Genomic DNA, 15000 nt, shown 5'->3' on the forward strand with positions numbered 1-15000 from the left:
CCTCTCTGGCTGGTGTGTAGCTCCTTGTCTCTCCTCTCTGACTGGTGTGTAGCTCCTTGTCTCTCCTCTCTGACTGGTGTGTAGCTCCTTGTCTCTCCTCTCTGACTGGTGTGTAGCTCCTTGTCTCTCCTCTCTGACTGGTGTGTAGCTCCTTGTCTCCCCTCTCTGACTGGTGTGTAGCTCCTTGTCTCTCCTCTCTGACTGGTGTGTAGCTCCTTGTCTCTCCTCTCTGACTGGTGTGCAGCTCCTTGTCTCTCCTCTCTGGCTGGTGTGTAGCTCCTTGTCTCTCCTCTCTGACTGGTGTGTAGCTCCTTGTCTCTCCTCTCTGACTGGTGTGTAGCTCCTTGTCTCTCCTCTCTGACTGGTGTGTAGCTCCTTGTCTCTCCTCTCTGACTGGTGTGTAGCTCCTTGTCTCTCCTCTCTGACTGGTGTGTAGCTCCTTGTCTCTCCTCTCTGACTGGTGTGTAGCTCCTTGTCTCTCCTCTCTGACTGGTGTGTAGCTCCTTGTCTCTCCTCTCTGACTGGTGTGTAGCTCCTTGTCTCTCCTCTCTGACTGGTGTGTAGCTCCTTGTCTCTCCTCTCTGACTGGTGTGTAGCTCCTTGTCTCTCCTCTCTGACTGATGTGTAGCTCCTTGTCTCTCCTCTCTGACTGGTGTGTAGCTTCTTGTCTCTCCTCTCTGACTGGTGTGTAGCTCCTTGTCTCTCCTCTCTGACTGGTGTGTAGCTCCTTGTCTCTCCTCTCTGACTGGTGTGTAGCTCCTTGTCTCTCCTCTCTGACTGGTGTGTAGCTCCTTGTCTCTCCTCTCTGACTGGTGTGTAGCTCCTTGTCTCTCCTCTCTGGCTGGTGTGTAGCTCCTTGTCTCTCCTCTCTGACTGGTGTGTAGCTCCTTGTCTCTCCTCACTGACTGGTGTGTAGCTCCTTGTCTCTCCTCTCTGACTGGTGTGCAGCTCCTTGTCTCTGGTACTTTTCTCAGTGTTACTATGGTCTACTTCTCAGTGTTACTGTGGTCTACTTCTCAGTGTTACTGTGGTCTACTTTTCTCAGTGTTACTGTGGTCTACTTGTCTCAGTGTTACTGTGGTCTACTTTTCTCAGTGTTACTGTGGTCTACTTGTCTCAGTGTTACTGTGGTCTACTTTTCTCAGTGTTACTGTGGTCTACTTTTCTCAGTGTTACTGTGGTCTACTTTTCTCAGTGTTACTGTAGTCTACTTGTCTCTGGTAAAATGCAAGATCGACTTCAGGCAAATGATTAGGAAATGTAGCTGGCTCCATTCTTTCTATAATAAACATTAGAACTATGCATCGTTTTTTTTCCTTCTAGAAAAGACCTTGACCTTTTTTTAATTTTAAACTCATTTACTTGTGTGGTTACCAGCACTTCTGTTGTCATCTGATGAAAATGAAGCTCTTTTCTGTGAAGGAAAACTATAGTTGTTCTGATCGCTCTGTCGAAGCAAAGAAAACACTGTTGACTTTCAACATAAAACTATACAGATGTGTGAGCTCTAACGTGACCCATGGGTTTCCTGTTGTGGACTTACAACATCCGGGTTGGTTATTTTTCTCTATAAAATGTGTGATTTTGAGAATGAAAACGTGGAAAAACTAAACGGAATCAGGCAAAAAAAGATTAGACTGATTTTATAGGGCCCTACATCTGTTTGTATGTATAGGGGGGCTATTCAGTATGAGGTCACTGTTGGGAGGGGGGGGGGGGTATAGACGCTCAGAGGGAGATGGTGAACGGAGAGAGATGGAGGGAGAGAGGGAACTGAGAGAGGGAAGAAGGGAGGGGTGTTGTCTGTAGTGAAAGAAGGCTCTCTCTCTCGCTCTCTTTCGCTCAGCTTTAGATGGCCCAGTCTATCTTGTCTGAGAGGCTTTCATGCTTCTCTCTCCAGCTGACACACACACACACACACACACACACACACACACACACACACACACACACACACACACACACACACACACACACACACACACACACACACACACTGAGCCCTCTGTGTTTCTCTGTGATGTGATTGACCACCAGATGATTAGTATGCGGTCGAAGAGAGAAGCTTAAAAACAGGGACACTAAACACACCCGCGCGTGCATGTGTTGTCCAACTGCTCTGTATCCACAGCGCTGGTCTACTCCTCGACAACGGCTGGGTCCGGAACGCTGACTGTTGGAATTCTGTGGGAACAACGGAATACTCTTAAAGAGCTGTAATCTCAGGGTTCTTTAAGGCAGTGGACACGTGTGTGTGTGTGTGTGTGTGTGTGTGTGTGTGTGTGTGTGTGTGTGTGTGTGTGTGTGTGTGTGTGTGTGTGTGTGTGTGTGTGTGTGTGTGTGTGTGTGTGTGTGGAGGGGGGGAAACACAGAGGGCTCTGTGTGTGTGTGTGTGTGTGTGTGTGGAGGGGGGGAAACACAGATGGCTCTGTGTGTGTGTGTGTGTGTGTGTGTGTGTGTGTGTGTGTGTGTGTGTGTGTGTGTGTGCGTAGGGGGGGAAACACAGAGTCAGCTAAAAGAACAGCAGTGGAACAGCTGTTGAGCATTACAGAGGAGACATGACTACAGCTATACGCCTGTGTGCATGATGGGAAAGACAGACACACACAGGGAGACTCCTGAAACCTGTCACAACTCCTGAAGGACGGCCACAGGATTGACTCCGACATTCCGACCAATAGGAAACAGTCATGTAGTTCTAATGTGAAGGTGAACATTCTGAAGCAGTGATTGTCTTAATGCTGGTCCTGAGGGGGGCACAATCTGCACATGTTAAGGTTTTACATAGCACGTAACACCTGATTCCACTAATCAACTCTTCCCAAGCACTTAACACCTGATTCCACTAATCAACTCATCAATAAACCTTTGATTAGTGGAATCATACATGTAGTGATATGGAAAAAACAATAATGTACTTCTAGTATCCCCAGGACTAGTATCCCCAGGACTAGTATCCCCAGGACTAGTATCCACAGGACTAGTATCCCCAGGACTAGGATCCCCAGGACTAGGATCCCCAGGACTAGTATCCTCAAGACTAGGATCCCCAGGATTAGTATCCCCAGGACTAGGATCCCCAGGACTAGGATCCCCAGGACTAGTATCCCCAGGACTAGTATCCACAGGACTAGTATCCCCAGGACTAGCATCCCCAGGACTAGTATCCCCAGGACTAGTATCCCCAGGACTAGTATCCCCAGGACTAGGATCCCCAGGACTAGGATCCCCAGGACTAGTATTCCCAGGACTATTATCAAGAAACACTGGTATCCCCAGGACTAGTATCCCCAGGACTAGTATCCCCAGGACTAGTTTCCCCAGGATTAGTATCCCCAGGACTAGGATCCCCAGGACTAGGATCCCCAGGACTAGGATCCCCAGGACTAGTATCCCCAGGACTAGGATCCCCAGGACTAGTATCCCCAGGACTAGGATCCCCAGGACTAGTATCCCCAGGACTAGTATCCCCAGGACTAGTATCCCCAGGACTAGTATCAAGAAACACTGGTCTAAAGGCATTAGGCAGAGCCACAGTGATCCCTCCCTCTACATACCTCTATGACTCTAGCATTAGGTAGAACCAGAACCACATCCCTCCCTCTACATACCTCTATGACTCTGGCATTAGGCAGAACCAGACCACAGTGATCCCTCCCTCCCTCTACATACCTCTATGACTCTAGCATTAGGCATAGCCAGAACCACATCCCTCCCTCTACATACCTCTATGACTCTAGCATTAGGCATAGCCAGACCACAGTGATCCCTCCCTCTACATACCTCTATGACTCTGGCATTAGGCAGAACCAGACCACAGTGATCCCTCCCTCTACCTACCTCTATGACTCTGGCATTAGGCAGAGCCAGACCACAGTGATCCCTCCCTCCCTCTACCTACCTCTATGACTCTGGCATTAGGCAGAGCCAGACCACAGTATCCCTCCCTCTACCTACCTCTATGACTCTGGCATTAGGCAGAGCCACAGTGATACCTCCCTCTACATACCTCTATGACTCTGGCATTAGGCAGAGCCAGAACCACAGTGATCCCTCCCTCTACCCACCTCTATGACTCTGGCATTAGGCAGAACCAGACCACAGTGATCCCTCCCTCTACCTACCTCTATGACTCTGGCATTAGGCAGAGCCAGACCACAGTGATCCCTCCCTCCCTCTACCTACCTCTATGACTCTGGCATTAGGCAGAGCCAGACCACAGTATCCCTCCCTCTACCTACCTCTATGACTCTGGCATTAGGCAGAGCCACAGTGATCCATCCATCTACATACCTCTATGACTCTAGCATTAGGCAGAGCCAGAACCACAGTGATCCCTCCCTCTACCTACCTCTATGACTCTAGCATTAGGCAGAGCCAGAACCACAGTGATCCCTCCCTCTACCTACCTCTATGACTCTGGCATTAGGCATAGCCAGACCACAGTGATCCCTCCCTCTACATACCTCTATGACTCTGGCATTAGGCAGAACCAGACCACAGTGATCCCTCCCTCTACCTACCTCTATGACTCTGGCATTAGGCAGAGCCAGAACCACAGTGATCCCTCCCTCCCTCTACCTACCTCTATGACTCTGGCATTAGGCAGAGCCAGACCACAGTATCCCTCCCTCTACATACCTCTATGACTCTGGCATTAGGCAGAGCCAGAACCACAGTGAGGTGGTGCCAAGGTTTAACTTGGGAATCCACTGTCATTGGAGAGATAGTAGGCGGTCTGTCCTGACCTCTCTCTGTACAACAGGGTCAGATCAGTGGAGGAGATCTGATCTATCCTGTCGGGACACACACACACACACACACTCTCTGCCAGGCGGAAAGTAGGTCTGTGTTCTTTGGTGTCTATCTCTCCCCTCCCCCATCGTACCTCGCCTCCTTTAAACCACTAATTGATATACCACACACACACACACACACACACACACACACACAGACACACACACACACACACACACACACACACACACACACACACACACACACACACACACACACACACACAGAGAGAGAGAGCAGTAGCTAATTGATCTCTGTGTAATCCTCTCAGTGAGTTAGGATGACAGTTTTTTAACTCCAGTTAGACAGTATCAGACATCACAGCTGATACTGAGCAGCGCTTCTCTCTCTGGTCCTGACGAGGTAAACAACATGTCGCTGGAGGTTCTCTTCTGCACTGTTGAACCGATTCAGGAAATGTGGAGGAGGAGGAGGAGGAGGAAGAGGAGGAGTTCAGATGAAGTGTCCGAAAGAGGAAGTCACGGGCGGTCTTTCCGGTTCCTCTGGAAACCGGATACATCCGGGTACCTCAGAACCCAGATAGATACCAGACACCAAGACCTTACAACTGGTCCCAGATAGATACCAGACACCAAGACCTTGCAACTGGTCCCAGATAGATACCAGACACCAAGACCTTACAACTGGTCCCAGATAGATACCAGACACCAAGACCTTACAACTGGTCCCAGATAGATACCAGACACCAAGACCTTACAACTGGTCCCAGATAGATACCAGACACCAAGACCTTACAACTGGTCCCAGATAGATACCAGACACCAAGACCTTACAACTGGTCTCAGATAGATACCAGACACCAAGACCTTACAACTGGTCCCAGATCTGTGCACTACCTATGTCACACCCTCTAGCTCTTTGTGGGTGTCTCTCTCTCTCTAATAAAATATTAAGGGTTTTCTATATTCCAATAGAAATGCATCCCCCCCTCCAATACACACCTAGGCTCAGTCCCAAAACCCCCTTCTCTCTCCCACTGTCACCCCTACCAGCCCCCCCTCCAATAGCCACTCTCTACACACCTAGGCTCAGTCCCAAATCCCCTTCTCTCTCCCACTGTCACCCCTACCAGCCCCCCCTCCAATAGCCACTCTCTACACACCTAGGCTCAGTCCCAAATCCCCTTCTCTCTCTCACTGTCACCCCTACCAGCCCCCCCTCCAATAGCCACTCTCTACACACCTAGGCTCAGTCCCAAATCCCCTTTTCTCTCCCTTCACTCTACCCTCACTCACCCGAAAGGATACTATTAGTATGTGGAATCGATGCATGTTGTGATTCTGTGTCCAAGCATGACTCTCTAAGTCGCTTGGATAAAATTGCCTCCTATAAGACATACAGAGCCTTCAGAAAGTATTCAGACCCCTTGACTTTTTACACATTTTGTTGCGTTAAAGCCTTATTCTAAAATGGATTAAATCGTTTTTTCCCCCTCATCAATCCCTCACCATACCCCATAATGACAAAGCAAAAAGCTTGGCACACCTGTATTTGGGGAGTTTCTCCCATTCTTCTCTGCAGATCTTCTCAAGCTCTGTCAGGTTGGATGGGGACCGTTGCTGCACAGCTATTTTCAGGTCTCTCCAGAGAGGTTTGATCGGGTTCAAGTCCGGGCTCTGGTCGGGCCACTCAAGGACATTCAGAGACTTGTCCCAAAGCCACCTCTGTGTTGTCTTGGCTATGTGCTCGGGGTCGTTGTCCTGTTGGAAGTTGAACCTTCACCCCATTCTGAGGTCTTGAGGTTTTCATTAAGGATCTCTCTGTACGCCTCCTGAGTGGCGCAGTGGTCTAAGGTACTGCATCGCAGTGCTTGATGCGTCACTACAAACCCGGGTTCGATCTCAGGCTGTGTCAGAACCGGCCGTGACCGGGAGTCTCATAGGGTGACGCACAATTGTCAGGTTTTGGCCAATTTACTTTTTTACTTAGCTCATCGCGCTCTAGCGACTCCTTGTGGCAGGCCGGGCACATGCAGGCTGACTTCAGTAGTCAATTGAACAGTGTTTCCTCCGACACATTGGTGCAGCTGGTGCCCGGGTGCAGTGGGCCGGCGTTAAGGAGCGAGGTTTGGCAGGTCATGTTTCAGAGGACATGACTCGACCTTCGCCTCTCCCAAACCCGTTGGGGAGTTGCAGCGATGAGACAAGATTGTAATTGGATATGACGAAATCGGGGAGAAAAAGTGTGATAATTAAAAAAAAAAGGATCTCTCTCTACCCTGCTCCGTTCATCTTTGCCTCGATCCTGATTAGTCTCCCAGTCCCTGTCGCTGAAAAAAAGCTTTACTGACAGTTCCTTTGACCTCATGACCTGGTTTTTGCTCTGACATTCACTGTCAACTCTGGGACCTTATATAGACAGGTGTATGCCTTTCCAAATCATGTCCAATCAATTGAATTATCACAAGCAAGTTGTAGAAACATCTCAAGGATGATCAATGGAAACAGGATGCACCAGAGCTCAATTTCGAGTCTCATAGCAAAGGGTCTGAATACTTATGTAAAAAATAATGTATTTCTGTTTTTTATTTTTCATAAATTTGCAAACATTTCTAAAAACATGTTTTTGCTTTGTCTTTATGGGGCATTGTGTGTATATTGCTGAGAATATATATATATATATATATATATATATATATATATATATATATATATATATATATATTTAGTTTTTTAAATCCATTTTAGATACGGCTGTAATGTAACAAAATGTGGAAAAAGTCAAGGGGTCTGAATACTTTCGGAAGGCGCTGTATATTATTATATTATGCTGGGGTTGGAATTGAACCTTGTATTGACCTAACAGGATGGAATGGACACTATACACTGCTACAGTATAGCCAGGGGAAAGGGACCTGGGCTGTGGGTTTGGAATTGAACCCTAATTGACCTAACAGGATGGAATGGACACTATACACTGCTACAGTATAGCCAGGGGAAAGGGACCTGGGCTGTGGGTTTGGAATTGAACCCTAATTGACCTAACAGGATGGAATGGACACTATACACTGCTACAGTATAGCCAGGGGAAAGGGACCTGGGCTGTGGGTTTGGAATTTAACCCTAATTGACCTAACAGGATGGAATGGACACTATACACTGCTACAGTATAGCCAGGGGAAAGGGACCTGGGCTGTGGGTTTGGAATCGATCCTTGTGGTCCATTTAACAATAATAATTAAATTTATCTTCTGTCGCACTCTGGTGTCACATCAGTGACTGTCTGTTCTGTAGGGTAGTACTGTCTCCTCTGTTCCCATGGTAGTATTTATTAAAAGTCGACTTTGGGCAACAATGTGGGCTTTAAACGGTATAACTGATCGATGCACCATCCTACCAGGTCATGTAATGCTTTACAAACACAAGATAGATGGATGAAGAAGATATTTGGCTACTGAGGTGCCGTTTCTTACCGTTCCCTAAAGCTTCCGTCCTAAATGAGATCCTGTGAAATGGCGTCAACACATACTAGAGGAGCTACTGGTTAGCTACAGTGGTTAGCATCAGTGGTTAGCTACTGGTTAGCTACAGAGGTTAGCATCAGTGGTTAGCTACTGGTTAGCTACAGAGGTTAGCATCAGTGGTTAGCTACTGGTTAGCTACTGGTTAGCTACAGTGGTTAGCTACAGTGGTTAGCTACAGTGGTTAGCTACAGTGGTTAGCTACAGAGGTTAGCATCAGTGGTTAGCTACAGTGGTTAGCTACAGTGGTTAGCTACAGTGGTTAGCTACAGTGGTTAGCATCAGTGGTTAGCTACTGGTTAGCTACAGTGGTTAGCTACAGTGGTTAGCTACAGTGGTTAGCTACTGGTTAGCTACAGTGGTTAGCTACTGGTTAGCTACAGTGGTTAGCTACAGTGGTTAGCTACTGGTTAGCTAAAGTGGTTAGCTACTGGTTAGCTACAGTGGTTAGCTACAGTGGTTAGCTACAGTGGTTAGCATCAGTGGTTAGCTACAGTGGTTAACTACAGAGGCTACCTTAGCTGATGAACTAGCTATGTCGGTCGCGGCGCTCATGACCAGAATGACACATTGATGAACCACCGAAAGGCACACCCCATTTCTGTTTGAAAAGTGAGGAAGAGGCGGAGTTGGATCAGAGTTTTTTTTTTCGTACCCAAAGTCGACATTTTATTTATTGACCCTTATTTGACTTGGTCAAATGAGTTGACTCATTTGACTGGGTCACATTCTCATTTACAGCAACAACCTGGGGAAGAGGAGAGGGGACGAATGAGCCAATTGAAAGCAAGGGATGATTGGCTGGCCATGATGGCATGAGGGCCAGGTTGGAAAGATAGCGAGGACACCGGAGTTAACAGCCCTACTGTTCGGATAAGTACCATGGCAGCCCTACTGTTCGGATAAGTACCATGGCAGCTCTACTGTTCGGATAAGTACCATGGCAGCTCTACTGTTCGGATAAGTACCATGGCAGCCCTACTGTTCGGATAAGTACCATGGCAGCCCTACTGTTCGGATAAGTACCATGGCAGCCCTACTGTTCGGATAAGTACCATGGCAGCCCTACTGTTCGGATAAGTACCATGGCAGCCCTACTGTTCGGATAAGTACCATGGCAGCCCTACTGTTCGGATAAGTACCATGGCAGCCCTACTGTTCGGATAAGTACCATGGCAGCCCTACTGTTCGGATAAGTACCATGGCAGCCCTACTGTTCGGATAAGTACCATGGCAGCCCTACTGTTCGGATAAGTACCATGGCAGCCCTACTGTTCGGATAAGTACCATGACAGAGTCTCTGGTTCTATCTCTCTCCGTCTCTGGATGTCATTGAACTAGGCTCTGGACACCGACATCGATGGAAGCAGAGAAAATGTGTTGTTTCGCATTCCACAAGAATGCTTCCTGTCGAGGTAACATTCAAGAGCAGAAGTGTCCCATTTCTATACGTTTTGTTGAGATGGTGACATTGTTCATTTGTTTATGTCGTCATGTCCAGCTAATCCAAATGACCTGGTGTAGTGACCTAATGGGGTCACTGTAGCTACGCTAGTCGCTAGCTGTACACGGTGTAAAGCCGGGGTATTGAAACCTTACCCGTGGCGGGTCCGAAGTACTGCTGGTTTTCTGTTCTACCTTGATAATCCCAGAACTCAGCCACCTGGGGCTGTTGTGTGAAGATGGTATCTCTTCGCCCGCATCACAATTCCTTTGGAACTTGTCTTAGATTGTTGTCAGCAGCTGCAGAATTCCTGTCCACTATTCCGGAACCTACAGACATTGTCCCGGGTGTGTTCCGGAGCAGAATGCTGTTCCATGTGTATCCTGGAGGAAGGGGAGCTTTCAGAGCAGACATATCCAGCTGTGTGTTATATCATGTCACAGATAAAGACCATACACCATATATAATGTTATGTCACATACTTCGTCAACAAGCTACTCATAGTTCAAACCTTTGGCGGCCCCTCCCTTCTTTCTTTCTCTCTTTCCTTTCATCTTCTGCCAGACATGCATCATTCTCCCATCCCCCTCCTGCTCTCCCTCATCTGGTTCTCTCTTTCTCTGTTTTTTTGAGTCAGACAAACATCTCTCTTTCTCTGTTTTTTTGAGTCAGACAAACACCCCTCGCTCTCTCTTTCTCTCTCTCTCTTTCTCTCTCTCTCTCTCTCTCTCTCTCTCTTTCTCTCTTTCGCTCACTTTCTCTCTCTCTCTCTCTTTCTCTCTCTCTCTTCCTCTCTCTCTCTCTTTCTCTCTCTCTCTTTCTCTCTCTCTCTCTCTCTTCCTCTCTTTCTCTCTCTCTCTCTCTTTCTCTCTCTCTCTCTTTCTCTCTCTCACCACCCCAGGCCACGATTAAATTACATTTTGACAGTTGATTCAGAACCTTAGGTTAACTAGAAACCTTCAGATGTCCTCTTTTCAATAATATATATATAATGTAGATGTGAAAAATCATGAGCTGTGTTTCTCTACCTCACTAGTCTCAATGCCATCTTTACATCTGGATTAGTTTTGATAGTCTATAGTAGACTATAGTTTAGGTGGATTCGTTTTGATAGACTACAGTAGACTATAGTTTAGGTGGATTAGTTTTGATAGACTGCAGTAGACTATAGTTTAGGTGGATTAGTTTTGATAGACTATAGTAGACTATAGTTTAGGTGGATTAGTTTTGATAGTTTAGGTGGATTAGTTTTGATAGACTACAGTAGACTATAGTTTAGGTGGATTAGTTTTGATAGACTGCAGTAGACTATAGTTTAGGTGGATTAGTTTTGATAGTCTACAGTAGACTATAGTTGAGGTGGATTAGTTTTAATACTCTACAGTAGACTATAGTTTAGGTGGATTAGTTTTGATAGACTGCAGTAGACTATAGTTGAGGTGGATTAGTTTTGATAGACTACAGTAGACTATAGTTTAGGTGGATTAGTTTTGATAGACTACAGTAGACTATAGTTGAGGTGGATTAGTTTTGATAGTTTAGGTGGATTAGTTTTGATAGACTACAGTAGACTATAGTTTAGGTGGATTAGTTTTAATACTCTACAGTAGACTATAGTTTAGGTGGATTAGTTTTGATAGTTTAGGTGGATTAGTTTTGATAGACTACAGTAGACTATAGTTTAGGTGGATTAGTTTTGATAGTCTACAGTAGACTATAGTTTAGGTGGATTAGTTTTGATAGACTACAGTAGACTATAGTTTAGGTGGATTAGTTTTGATAGACTACAGTAGACTATAGTTTAGGTGGATTAGTTTTGATAGTTTAGGTGGATTAGTTTTAATACTCTACAGTAGACTATAGTTTAGGTGGATTAGTTTTGATAGTTGAGGTGGATTAGTTTTGATAGACTACAGTAAACTAGTTTAGGTGGATTGGTTTTGTTAGTTTAGGTGGATTAGTTTTGATAGACTACAGTAGACTATAGTTTAGGTGGATTAGTTTTGATAGACTATAGTAGACTATAGTTTAGGTGGATTAGTTTTGATAGACTACAGTAGACTATAGTTTAGGTGGATTAGTTTTGATAGACTATAATAGACTATAGTTTAGGTGGATTAGTTTTGATAGTTTAGGTGGATTAGTTTTGATAGACTGCAGTAGACTATAGTTTAGGTGGATTAGTTTTGATAGACTACAGTAGACTATAGTTTAGGTGGATTAGTTTTGATAGACTACAGTAGACTATAGTTTAGGTGGATTAGTTTTGATAGTTTAGGTGGATTAGTTTTGATAGACTGCAGTAGACTATAGTTTAGGTGGATTAGTTTTGATAGTTTAGGTGGATTAGTTTTGATAGACTGCAGTAGACTATAGTTTAGGTGGATTCGTTTTGATAGTTTAGGTGGATTAGTTTTGATAGACTATAGTAGACTATAGTTTAAGTGGATTAGTTTTGATAGACTACAGTAGACTATAGTTTAGGTGGATTAGTTTTGATAGACTACAGTAGACTATAGTTTAGGTGGATTAGTTTTGATAGTCTACAGTAGACTGTAGTTTAGGTGGATTAGTTTTGATAGACTACAGTAGACTATAGTTTAGGTGGATTAGTTTTGATAGACTACAGTAGACTATAGTTTAGGTGGATTAGTTTTAATAGTCTATAGTAGACTATAGTTTAGATGGATTAGTTTTAATAGTCTATAGTAGACTATAGTTTAGGTGGATTAGTTTTGATAGACTACAGTAGACTATAGTTTAGGTGGCGCCTACTGTAGGAATACACTTGATACTTGTATGTCGAGGATGATTTTGGGTGAGAGGGAGGATGATTTTGGGTGAGAGGGAGGATGATTTTGGGTGAGAGGAGGATGATTTTGGGTGAGAGGGAGGATGATTTTGGGTGAGAGGAGGATGATTTGGGGTGAGAGGGAGGATGATTTTGGGAGCGAGGGAGGATGATTTTGGGTGAGCGGGAGGATGATTTTGGGTGAGAGGGAGGATGATTTTGGGTGAGAGGGAGGATGATTTTGGGCGAGAGGGAGGATGATTTTGGGTGAGCGGGAGGATGATTTTGGGTGAGAGGGAGGATGATTTTGGGTGAGAGGGAGGATGATTTTGGGTGAGAGGGAGGATGATTTTGATACCTGCCTCATTGACTCGACTGCCCCTGCATGGAGAGAAGGAGAGCTGCAGGGTTTGCAGTGAACGCATCTAAATCACCAGGCTCATTTGAATTTCAACAGGAAAATGATCTGCAACCAAATGAAGATCTGACATCTGCATCTATAAAGTTCAGCTCTACACGAGATCCTACTGTAGGAGTTAGTGATGGGGGGGGGGGGTGTTCACTTGAGGCCGCTTTGTGTTAATTTACAATCAACTTCCTCTTCTCTTCCTGTACCTTACAACCCTCATTGTGACATCATATCCTCTTTCCTCCATTTCCCCCGCCTCTTGTGTTTCTGTCAAAATGGCCCCCAGAAAAGCGAGCAGCCCGCCGGGCGTGCGGACGTCAGTTCAACGTCTACATTAGATTTAACATTAGATTGACTCGTCCTCTAACGTGGATTCAACACTGTGTTTGAACCTAGAGTCAGTTGATTTAACGTGGATTCAACACTGTGTTTGAACCTAGAGTCAGTTGATTTAACGTGGATTCAACACTGTGTTTGAACCTAGAGTCAGTTGATTTAACGTGGATTCAACACTCTGTTTGATCCTAAAGTCAGTTGATTTAAAGGTTTAAAAAGGCGAAAGCGGAAAGAAAAGACAAACATTCCCCAGATTCCATTATGTTGATGTCTTTCTGTTAATCAGTTTTCCACGTTAATTCAACGTCATCACATTTGAGACTGGTGGGGGTGGTGGTGGTGGTTGTTGTTGTTGTTGTTGTGGTGGGTTGTTGTTGTGGTGGGTTGTTGTTGTTGTGGTGGGTTGTTGTTGTTGTGGTGGGTTGTTGTTATTGTGGTGGGTTGTTGTTGTTGTTGTTGTTGAAATGACGTGAAAGCAACGTAGATTCAACCAGTTTGTGTCCAGTTGGAAAGGCTTGTTTCTGTACAGGGCCAAAATGGGATTACTGACTTGTGATGTCATATCCTGTCTGTCTCTCTCTCTCTCTCCCCAGTCGGTGCTGTTGCTAGGCGGAATAGCGTTGGTGTGTCTGGCTCTGGACCTCCTCTTCCTCCTCTTCTACTCTTTCTGGCTGTGCTGCCGACGACGCAAGACCCATGACGACACACGTTCTCACTCACACACACACCAGCCCCCCAACCCTGACTGCTGTTGTACAGCCTGGTGTGTCATCATCGCCACGCTCGTCTGCAGGTTAGTGGTAACACACACACACGCACACACACACGCACACGCGCACACACACACACACACACACACAGACACACACACACACACACAGACACACACACACACACACGTAGGGCTACACGGATACACACACAGACACATGTTCTACCAGTCTGTTGTAGATCAGCTCTATGATGACATTATATAGTATCCTCTATAAGGACATAGTTCTACCAGTCTGTTGTAGATCAGCTCTATGATGACATTATATAGTATCCTCTATAAGGACATAGTTCTACCAGTCTGTTGAAGATCAGCTCTATGATGACATTATATAGTATCCTCTATAAGGACATAGTTCTACCAGTCTGTTGTAGATCAGCTCTATGATGACATTATATAGTATCCTCTATAAGGACATAGTTCTACCAGTCTGTTGTAGATCAGCTCTATGATGACATTATATAGTATCCTCTATAAGGACATAGTTCTACCAGTCTGTTGAAGATCAGCTCTATGATGACATTATATAGTATCCTCTATAAGGACATAGTTCTACCAGTCTGTTGTAGATCAGCTCTATGATGACATTATATAGTATCCTCTATAAGGACATAGTTCTACCAGTCTGTTGTAGATCAGCTCTATGATGACATTATATAGTATCCTCTATAAGGACATAGTTCTACCAGTCTGTTGTAGATCAGCTCTATGATGACATTATATAGTATCCTCTATAAGGACATAGTTCTACCAGTCTGTTGTAGATCAGCTCTATGATGACATTATATAGTATCCTCTATAAGGACATAGTTCTACCAGTCTGTTGTAGATCAGCTCTATGATGACATTATATAGTATCCTCTATAAGGACATAGTTCTACCATGGAGAACTGGGAGAACTGGGAGAACTGGGGGACCTGGGGGAACTGGGGGAACTGGGAGTACTGGGGGAACTGGGGGACCTGGGAGA

The 15000-nt window shown here is 45.4% G+C and overlaps 1 protein-coding gene across 1 annotated transcript in view; it reads left to right on the forward strand.

The window, feature by feature from the left end:
• Positions 1-15000, forward strand: part of LOC139370463 (protein tweety homolog 3-like) — a 49437-nt gene that overhangs the window by 8008 nt on the left and 26429 nt on the right. Inside the window, exon 2 of the mRNA XM_071109958.1 lies at positions 13852-14051. Within this exon, the coding sequence (XP_070966059.1) occupies positions 13852-14051 (200 nt within the window). The remainder of the gene's footprint in view (positions 1-13851; positions 14052-15000) is intronic.

The sequence above is a fragment of the Oncorhynchus clarkii genome, chromosome 17 (genome assembly GCF_045791955.1).
Source record: "Oncorhynchus clarkii lewisi isolate Uvic-CL-2024 chromosome 17, UVic_Ocla_1.0, whole genome shotgun sequence".
Taxonomy (NCBI): Eukaryota; Metazoa; Chordata; class Actinopteri; order Salmoniformes; family Salmonidae; genus Oncorhynchus; species Oncorhynchus clarkii.